The sequence below is a fragment of the Stegastes partitus genome, unplaced genomic scaffold, assembly GCF_000690725.1.
Source record: "Stegastes partitus isolate 25-593 unplaced genomic scaffold, Stegastes_partitus-1.0.2 Scaffold17, whole genome shotgun sequence".
Lineage (NCBI taxonomy): Eukaryota > Metazoa > Chordata > Actinopteri > Pomacentridae > Stegastes > Stegastes partitus.
Window position 1 is genome coordinate 879,062 of NW_007577748.1, and position 10,170 is coordinate 889,231.

General features: G+C 41.1%; 1 protein-coding gene across 1 annotated transcript; it reads right to left on the reverse strand.

The window, feature by feature from the left end:
* Positions 1-4,459: 4,459 nt before the first annotated feature.
* alx1 (ALX homeobox 1) lies at positions 4,460-9,859 on the reverse strand. The gene is made up of 4 exons (XM_008291369.1): positions 9,670-9,859; positions 9,034-9,338; positions 8,067-8,195; positions 4,460-5,771 (listed from the first exon to the last, which is right to left on the reverse strand). The coding sequence occupies exons 1-4, from the start codon at positions 9,857-9,859 to the stop codon at positions 5,430-5,432; spliced, it is 966 nt and encodes a 321-aa protein (XP_008289591.1). The 3' UTR covers positions 4,460-5,429.
* Between the last annotated feature and the right edge of the window lie 311 nt (positions 9,860-10,170).

Below are 10,170 nucleotides of genomic sequence, written 5' to 3' on the forward strand. Positions count from 1 at the left end.
ACCACCGCCATGCAGAGACATAAAAGATGATGTGGAGGGCAGGGCAGCAGGGATACAGAGGTGGTGGGAAAAAAAGCAAGATGATGGATACAATAAAAGAACACATTGGAGTTTTAGTTATAGGCATGTTGTCCAGAGACAATGGAGGAGGATAACACGTCAGTGGATGAGGTGGGTCAGTGGGTGGAGCGACAGGAGCTGGACAAGAAGGAAGTCAAAATAGAGAAAGAAAATGCCCTTTTTATGGAACCTTTGACCATCGTGGCTATATGTGAGATAACTGTATAGATACATCATATCACTGAGAGATACTGCTAGTGCAGCTCCACAAAAACACTGATGAGAAAGATTTTACAAACTCTCTATCATTCACTTTTTAAAGTTTTTCTTAGAGCTGTTGTCAAATTCAGTGATAGGACATGAGGTTCTGGCCTTTCAGAACAAATCCTTACCTAAACAACCCGAACAACTACAACACAAGCAACTCAAACTACCTGTTTAGAGAAAGACTTCAGTTATTGTTAAAGTTCCTCTCTGGTCATTGATTAAACCACTAAAAACTCATCTCTTTGCGTCAAAGCTGTATATTTAGATTTATTTTTGTCCATTAAAAAATAATCTATTCCTGCCTTAACATTACTTAGATGAAAGTCTACATCAGTGCTTCTTCAAAAATGCGCAAGTGGAAAATGTTCAGCCATGATGTTGACTGCTCGTGTCACTCATGATGTGTCATCATGCATATTAAACACACCATACGCACATACTAACAAGGTAAAACAATCTGATTTTCACTGGAAGGGAAAAGAAACAAATGTTTACTCTTAGCAGAAGACAAAATGCTAATTAGGGTCACTGATGTCAAAGATACAAAACAAATGGTTCACCCAGCTGAACCTTTGCTTTTCAGAGACAGCACTGACAGGAAGACCTGGAATCAGGTAGTTTAAGGTGTCTAAACAAAAGATGCTAGTGTTTTCTGGTGAAGAGGGTTTTCTCAGAAAGGTCAGCAGAGGTCAGGAGTAACATGGCATGCTGCCCTGTACATACATGGATGTAGTTGTGGTGGTTGGTTAGCATTTCAGACAAACATTGTCATGACCCCCCAGCCTTGGCCCTGGCCCTTGTCTGTCTCCCTCTTGGTCTCTCCCTGTTCTCCTTCTCTCTTCCTGTCAGTACTCATGAGTTCATCAGTGACAGCTGCTGTAATTGACTCACCTGGATCTAATCACCACTGCTCCATAAAAACTAGCTCATCCCTCCACTCTCTGCCAGATCATCGACTCAGTTACCTGTTTCCCTGCCACTGCTACTCTGCTGCCATGCCATAGAAAATCTCCACACTGCCTCGGATTCTTCAGCTGCTTCTTGGTTTGCCATCCACCATCCAATCCTGCCCACAGCCTGTGCCTGCCAAGCCCTCGTCACCCTGACCTGTTCTGCCTGATCCTGACTCCCTCCCCACAGCTGGTCTGCCATTCCCTTTGTACCCTGTTTTGTTAACTTGAGCCAGCCTTTGTATATTTGTCTCTCTGTTAGTTTAATGATCTTTAATGTTTTTCTAATTTCACCCCTTTTTGGTTTTAGGTTTGGTTGCTTAATATTTAGTTTCCTTTACAGCTAGTGTCCCCTATTCTTGTAAGTTTTGTTAATCATTTAAAATAAACTCTGTAATTTCTTGATTTGTCTCTGCCTGTTCCTGTGTCTGCACTTGAGTTGAAACCTGTTTCATGACAAACATAGGATCAACCAAGGACCGCTCATGTACAATAACAATGTAAGTCTGGCTCTGTTACCTCTTGCAGTAGTGACCTGTAAACTAACTGGTGCTTGCACAAACACCTGGTCAGTATTAAGAGAAAAATCTGACACCCAATAATAGGATAAATGAGGACAGAAAGAGTGATGCATGGAAGAAATATCCCCGAGGTAACCTGATGGATTTTTGTTTTTAGTGTAAAATGGCAAAAAAAGAGTTAAATATTTAATGAGGTCTAAATAATGATAGAACAAGTGTTCAAACTGTCTTCAGAATCCTGAAACGCTATTAAACGTATATACTATGTTGGAAACAATAAAAAGAATACAGATAAGTATTATGGACTTCTGAAACTGTAAATTCAGTGTCTTTTGGTTTGTGTATTTCTGCGCCTAAAGTCATGTTTAGAGACTGCAGCTGTTGTCCTCCTTAGATCATCAGTAATTTTTCACCATTTAACACATTACTACGACAAGACTTAACTATCATAAGCTGCTGTCAACTTGCCAAATAATCAGCGCTCAAAAGACGTGTCTAAGAATGGCTTACAATGCGTCAGACTTAAGCTAAAATGCAGCTTTAGTTATCATTCAAGTCAATGGCATGTGATAAAGACTGGCAAATACATATCATATTCAGTATAGATGACTTTGATGCTGTGAGCAGTGTCTCTGTTTGATGTCCACACTAACAAAGCTTTCACTACTATATTATGGAACACATCCTACGCTGTTTCCCTGCACGCTTCAGGATCAAAGCCTCCGTGTTATGATGCGTGCAGATAAAGCTCTTGGTTTTGTATTTTTGAATGGCAGCGACCAGGAAGTACCCCAAAGAAACAAACTTGTGTCCAAACTGAAGCATCTGACACAAGTTACAGTCCTAATTAAATCAAGCCCACTGTTCCTATAGACAGGGTTTCCCTAAGAAAAAAGGCTCTCCACCACCGATTGCGATCTCAGAGCAAAACAAAAAGATGATGTCAGTGAGGAAACAGAGGAGAAGGAGAAGACATGCTCCCAATTACTTGACAGAAGATAGATTAAAGAACAGTGACTGTGTTTCACAGGAAGATGTAGTGTTGGGGCCTTGTGGAAACGGCTACTATTGATGAATAAAGAGTTGAACCGAGTTTAATGAGCTGACATGGATGTTCCCAGACTATGAGGGTGGGACCAAAGTTTGGATAAGATGAGGTTGGTTGTACTGCATATTTATCTTACTGTCGTCAGATCCCATTCAGAATCAAGTCCAGCAGTTAATCTATACTCATAAGTATTATCTCAGCATAGCCTGATATATCTTGTAGTTAAAAACGCATCCGTAAGCTGCACCACATTAGTAGGAGACAAGTTCCTTCTTTACCATAAATATGGGAACTGTAGTTTATTTGAGTCAGTCATATACAGTCCTCCTGAAAGATATACAACTAAAATATGCTTTAATCCACTGATTAAAAAAAAAAAAAAGTCCATAAAACATGCACTATTACATATAACCTTTGATGAAACTTATTCTGCAGCTTATTTGTTTTTCTAAAGTTACTATATTTGTGACCATTTTTTAAAGCTGTACATGTTCAGTATGAGGCAGTGGGCTTAGAGCCAATGAGAAAGCACACAGACAGACTGGCACATGGCTGGTTTGGGTTTTGCTGAGATTTAGATAATAAAGAAAAATTCCAGCTTTGTCCCTTACAGTGCAGTGGTATAATGCTGACATGATTCACTGTTAATCAAGCAGTGACAGAATTTAAATCCACAGTATTGATGATTAGCTGATCATGTGTGTCATTAATCCAGCAAAAATACTGGTTTTGGCTTATCTTTGTAAAAATGAATTAGCAGAACTTAAAAGGGATGTTCCAATATTTTCTGACATTTTATCAGAAGACTACACAATCAACAAAGACATAAATAATCAGCAATAAAAATATTGCTTAGTTGCAGCCCTACAGCATACAGTGGTGTAACTGGAAGTGACAGTAATTAAAGCCTTGTAACTGAAGACAGTTATATTTCACATCACACAAAATATCTATTAATGATGTGTGTTATTCAAATACATTGAATTAAATGAATCATTTTTCATTCATCTGTTGGAAATGTAGGATTTTAATTGTCCGGCAGGATGCAGTCAGCGGCCTTCCATATTGTCAATACATTCAGCAGAAATGCAACAACGCTGCATTAGTCTGCCTCTCAATAGCTCCGACTTTCCCAGCCTTCCTGTAGCAATCAGCTCCAATGCCACTGACGCCTACTGAAGATGAAAATCTTCAAAAACTGGCTTAAAATAGCAAGCTTAATTTTTAACAAGCAATTTCCTTTAACTGCTGGGCTCTGTTGTTTTTAGCAGTTTCTCAAACCAACGTAAACGGCGAACTAGCTGGAAATATTCAGCTGCACAGTACACAAGTGGTGCTCCGTATGGAATAGACTCGTGAAAAAAAGACCATAGTGCCAACGTTGACCATAATGATGGATAATAGCACACTGATGTGTCTGATACTCTCTGGATGACAATAAGTCTCTGTGGCACAGAGGAATAAAGTACACTATGTGGGCCTTTGATACAAAGACAATACAAACAATTAATTGTAGGTTTGGGTGTTTTCATGAAGTTTGTTGACAGTAACAGCTAAATTTCACCTGCCCTACCTTTCATTGTAATCCTTGAAAAAGTGCAGTCATACCAGGATCAACTGACATTCATTTATTATACTTCCACCAGGTAGATTTAAACACAAACACAATTCAAAAGCCCACCTCCTTAGCCTGCATTGTGTGCCTGTGATACAGCACAAAGGCAGAAAAAACAGAGATTACAGAGCTTCGCTGCAAAGCACACAGACACGTTAGTACGTCAAGTCAGTTTTTCTCCGCCCTGCTCATCTTCCGTCCTGAGCCGGAACGAGGGAGGAGGAATAAAAACGCAGGTACAGAAAGCTTACTCACAGTGCTTAGGAATACTGAAGTGGTTTGGGACCCCTCCCTCAGGATCCACATGAGTCCACACTGGGATTGAATCCCACTGGAGCCTTTAGTTTTTACTGTCTCACTTTTTTACTCCCCAACATCCAACAGTGAAGAGAGCTTCTGCATATCACAGCTCTCTCCTCCACAAGCGCTCATCAAACATCTCTTCGGACCAGACAGGACATTTTGTGGACTAAAGAAATGACAGACATTACCCTGAAACTCTGAATGATAGGGATATATTGCTTTGACTATATTAGGGTTTCCCACTTTCAAAACAAACTGTCCTGTCAGCTTGCTGCAAGACTCTTTTTAATGACTGTCCTGCTCTGCCCTACTTATACAACCACAGCTGATTTTCACATCTTAGCTATTTAAGTTTTTGCTCCCAGCTTGAGCTTATTGACTTGCTGCTATTCAAATATGCAGAGACCCATAAATCCTGGTACATTATTATCTAACACATGGAGTTGCTTGACTCAGCAGATAAAAATTGGTCAGAGTTTGATGTAGATTTTTTTTAAAAAGAGGACAAAAAAGTGTTTGATCTTCACTGTGAGTGACAAACAGCTTTTTGTGAATATGATTTCAGGCTCTTTAGGGAAATCCTACATTTTGTAAAAATTGGAAACTCTAAAAAATTATTTTTTCATTCATTATCCAGACTTTCCAGACATTCACAGGAACGCTGATCACATGGCCCAGGAGATGTTGGCGGTGTGCTCCTTGGCCTTCATGCGCAGCACAGCGATGCTGGATGAGCGCCTCTCGAACTCAGGCTTCGTCTCAAAGGCCGGGTGGCTGTTTGCAGCCGGCGTGAGGAGGGAGTCTGCACTGAAGAAATTGTTGAGAGAGACGTGGCCAAACTGGTTCTGCTGATTGGGGAAGCCCACATAGCCGTGGTCAGCAGCACCGGCAGCCGAGCGAGGGGAGTGTGAGTAAGACGTGACGCAGGGAGGGGAACCTCTGGGCAGCATGCAGGAGGAGACCACGGAGCCACCGGGAGCCGGGCTTGGCCACAGGTTGTTTGGGATCTGTTGGATAAACACAGAGTTAGATACTGGAGGAGAATGTCATGAAGATACACTGAAACACAGGCTACAAATTTAGCTTTAATGAACTAATAATTAACAGAAATTGCAAAGACGTCCACCTTTTGGGAGTGAGGTAATATGTTAAAGCTGAAAAAAGGGAGAAAAATAAGCCTTCACATATTTATGAGACCAAATAGTATTGCACTATTATTGGTAATTCATTCAAACTGTATGTATCGAGCAGACACCTCAGTTTGCAAGACATGAAATGTTGTTAAGCACATAGAATTGTAGACCTTCTGAGTTGAAACTATTTTGTCATTTTTTCTAGATTTACTTCAAACTGTTTTTTAAGACACAACATAAAAAATAAAAAGCAAACTACATTCTGGTGGCTGTAGATGTACTTTGCTTTACAAAACATCACAAACATAAAAACAACCAAAGAAAAGCAAGAAGGAGGCAAGTTATGCATACCGCATTGAAATAGAAATTTAGGAACAACATTTCTTCTGTTGTCTACACACACACACACACACACACACACACACACACACACACACACACACACACACACACACTCTGTTGCAACTTAACTGCACCACTGGGAAACTAAAGGAGTTACCAAAGGAAAAAAAAAAAAGTGGCAAAAAATAGAACGTACGTACCTAAACAACATTTCTCTGCAGTGTGAGCATAGTTTGGCAACTACAATTGTAATGCAGCTGTTAAAGTAATGTTAGGTGATGTGTTTAAATAAGTGGGCAAAAATGCCTTTTTTATACACAGTGATTGTTTCGGAGCTTGTTCTGTAATATCTGTCTTTTCACACACAGTGTCCTGTGAACAGACTGTTATTGTTGCACAAATTTAAATATTGTCTGAATTTTAAGAGGCTCGTGCCGCCTCTGTTGCCCTTTTCTTAGGTGGTCAGAGAGCAGACAGGCCAGAGAGGAGCTGGATTTACACAGATTTAAGAGTGGAAGCTTCACTATGAGAAGGTTCATGGTTACATGCACTTCCCGTGATTATGAAGAAACTGAGAGGACAAGTCAGTAAGGAAGCAGCATGCAAATGAATTAGTTTCTATCTATACTTTGTCAAGTCATTGAAATGTGCCACTAGAACCTCCCTCACTATGGCATACCAAGTAGGAATAAATTCAAATACATGCACCAAAATATTTCCATAAATGTGATGTCAATAAAGAAATATGCATTTGTCTTTGAGAAATTCAAAACACTTCAAAGTACATAAAAACTGAGCCTTATTTTTACCGAAGAATAGTCACCATAAAATGATGACAAATTCCACAAACCAGTTGTGGTTTGGTAAAGACTGAAAGTCTACATTCACAGTCAGATAAACTTCCTTTGTTGCCTAAAATGTGGTTGTTAAGGAAGGATCAGCTCGGCCACTCAGATGTTTCCTAACAGTATCCTGCTGACCACATGTGCCATTGATAAGCAGGACTTCCATTTCTGTCCAAAAAGCAACAACAATTTCCAAAACTTTACAGTCAACAAAAGAAAAACCAAACTCTTAAAAAGCCACAAGAATCCAGTCCCTGTCCAGTGCGTTTAGGGAGAAAAACTCAGCCAGTGTCAATACAGTTACAAATAGGATCGAGCATCTAATGACAGTAATCGGGATCAGCTGTATGGACGGGCATGGCTGCTGTCCAGGGGAATCTATCAGAAACATGTGCGAGGAAAACGCGAGACGGTCCAGCAGATTTCTGACCTGGTCTGAGTCCAGGGCGGAGCAGAGCAGGGACTCCTTCTCACAATGTGAGCGCAAACCCGTCGGAGGAGCTGCCGCCTGCGTATTTCCGTCTCAGAGCAACACTTGGAGGCCCAATCTCAGTTTGTGATAGGAAACACCTACCAAAATGACAAACTGACATCCCGCGTCTCCTCTCACCTCATCTTGTACCTGACCTCTGTCCAAAAAGCAAGATAAATGTTCAGCCAACATGAAATCTGATATAAGGCCATTAATCCCGCCGTGACACCTCACAGAGGCTCTAATCAGCGTCCAGGCTCTTATCTGAAGATGGCTTTCATAATATGTGATTAATAGAGCAGTAATGGCAGGGGACTGCTTTATGCAATTTGTCCTGACTTATATGAATTGAGTATTTTAGAAGAGAGGACTGAGCGAGAATTAGGAATATGACAGGCCGTGTAGCATTACGCACGGCCTGCGTCCAATAAGCGCAGCTGACAAATAGCTCCATATTCCCAGCAGAGCTTCTTTTAACACTGATTATGAAAATGTTTGAGTACAACTTGCCTGTGCGTAGCTGTCCGTCCTCGGTAACACAGATAAATCGTAGGTTGCTGCAAAGTGAGTTTTGGCCTGTTGGATCTGTCCGTAGCGCTCTCTTTTCCTCCACTTTGCTCTTCTGTTCTGAAACCACACCTTGTTGTAAAAAGGAGAAAATAGAGCAAAATAGAACACAATATTTTTGTTAGTTTTTCACAAATATTCAAACGGTTTTGCATCTGAGAACAGCTCCCTCCTACCCGAACTCTCTCATTCAGATCTACACTCCCTCCTGCTCACTACGCTCGACCAACAAAAGACGCCTGATACAACCACCACAACAGGGCCCGAGGTCGATAGCTAGACTCTTCTCCTCTGTGGTTCCCCGGTGGTGGAACGAGTTACCAAACTGTTCAATCTGCTGACTCGCTCTCAGTCTTTAAGAAAAGACTAAAGACCCAGCTCTCCACTGAACACCTTTGCACTTGACAAACTGAAAACAAACAAAAAAAGAACAAAAAAAATCCTATTACCTCCCACACAGCCTGCTATTGGCATCACCGCCCTGACACACTTGAACTTGTTCTATGGCACTTGTCGTTTTCTCCTGACTAGATCCTTGCTTGTGTTGTATCTGCTCCCAGATGTAAGTCGCCTTGGATAAAAGTGTCTGCTAAATGAAATTGTAGAATTGTAAGAAAAAAATAGTCCGAGAAGATTTTGGGATTTTTTTTTTTAAACAAATGCAGGATCTTAAAATCCAAATAAAATCTAATAAAATCAGAAATGCTAAAAGTGTATGTAAAGCTGTGAAATTAATTTATAATATTTATGATATTATTTCGTGGTATATTCTATAAATGTACATAAATTTGGATTTTTACGCACAGCAGCCTCCTCCTCCACGTCCGTGTTTTATCGTCTAAAAAAACCCTGATTTGATTTTATGGCTTCCAGTGAAACTTAAAAATATGAGCTTGGTAATAAACTATACCTGCACTCTCGCCTCTGTTAATTCCGTCCTCATGGCCAGCTGTTCCCTCACATAAACATCTGGATAGTGAGTTTTCTGAAACACTTTCTCCAGCTCCTCCAGCTGCGCGCTGGTGAAGGTCGTCCGGTGTCTCCTCTTCTTGCTGCTGGACACGTTGCTGTCACACTTGTCTCCCATGTCGTCCAAATCGGTTTTCTCCTGTCCGGTTGTCACCGGAGACGCCCGCAGAGTGCAACAATTGTCCATCGACCTGCCGAGGTCCGAGTGCAAAGTGTCGTCGTCTGTTTTTGGCACACCGTAACTGGCTGGAAGGAAGAAGTGACAAATGACCAACAGTAAGTTACACTTGCTGCCCCAGTGGACGCAGCTTCACTGAAAATCTAAAATACAAAACAATCTAAGTTACAGTCATATTATAGGAACATTTTCGAAAACGTGAAATACTTTCAAAATTAATAAAAAAAAAATAACTGAACGCCATGAAGAAAAAAATAAATAAATACAAATAAACGGTTAGATGTTGAATTTTTGAAAAATGTTCCACTTTTCTTTCGTCATTATCTCGCACTCAGATGCAGAGCAGCTGCAATAAAAAAAAAAGTGCGCAAAAAGTCACCAAACCAAGTTTTCTCTCACCGTTCTGGTCTCCGCAGGGCGAGGAGCGGTGCTCGGCGCTCTGCAGCCCGAAGGCCTGCACACATTTGGGGGAAGACTTGGTGAAGTACTGCGCGCTATCCAGGCTCTCCATGACTTGGTCCATGTAGTAATCGCTGGCCTTCATCGCTTGGCTTTTCAAGGCGAACTTATCCTCCATGTACTCCATCATCTTCGCCGAAACTCGCTCGGTCTCATCAAATGACACCATAAAAAAAAAAAAAAGAAGAAGAAGAAACTAATCGCCGTCGCGCACCGATGAGCGGAGAGATGTCTTGTAATGCAATAATTCGCCAATGGAGTTAATTTGCTCCGTCTTGAAGGCAACAACGTCTTTATAGCCCCAAAGAGAATGAGATCCTAAAAGAGCCCCCCTCCTCTCTGAATATGAAGCAGCACCCAACTCCTCCCACGCCCCGAATCCAAACCAAGCAGCAGCTCCAAGTGATTGTAGACCCGCAACGACTCCGAGGAAACAATCAA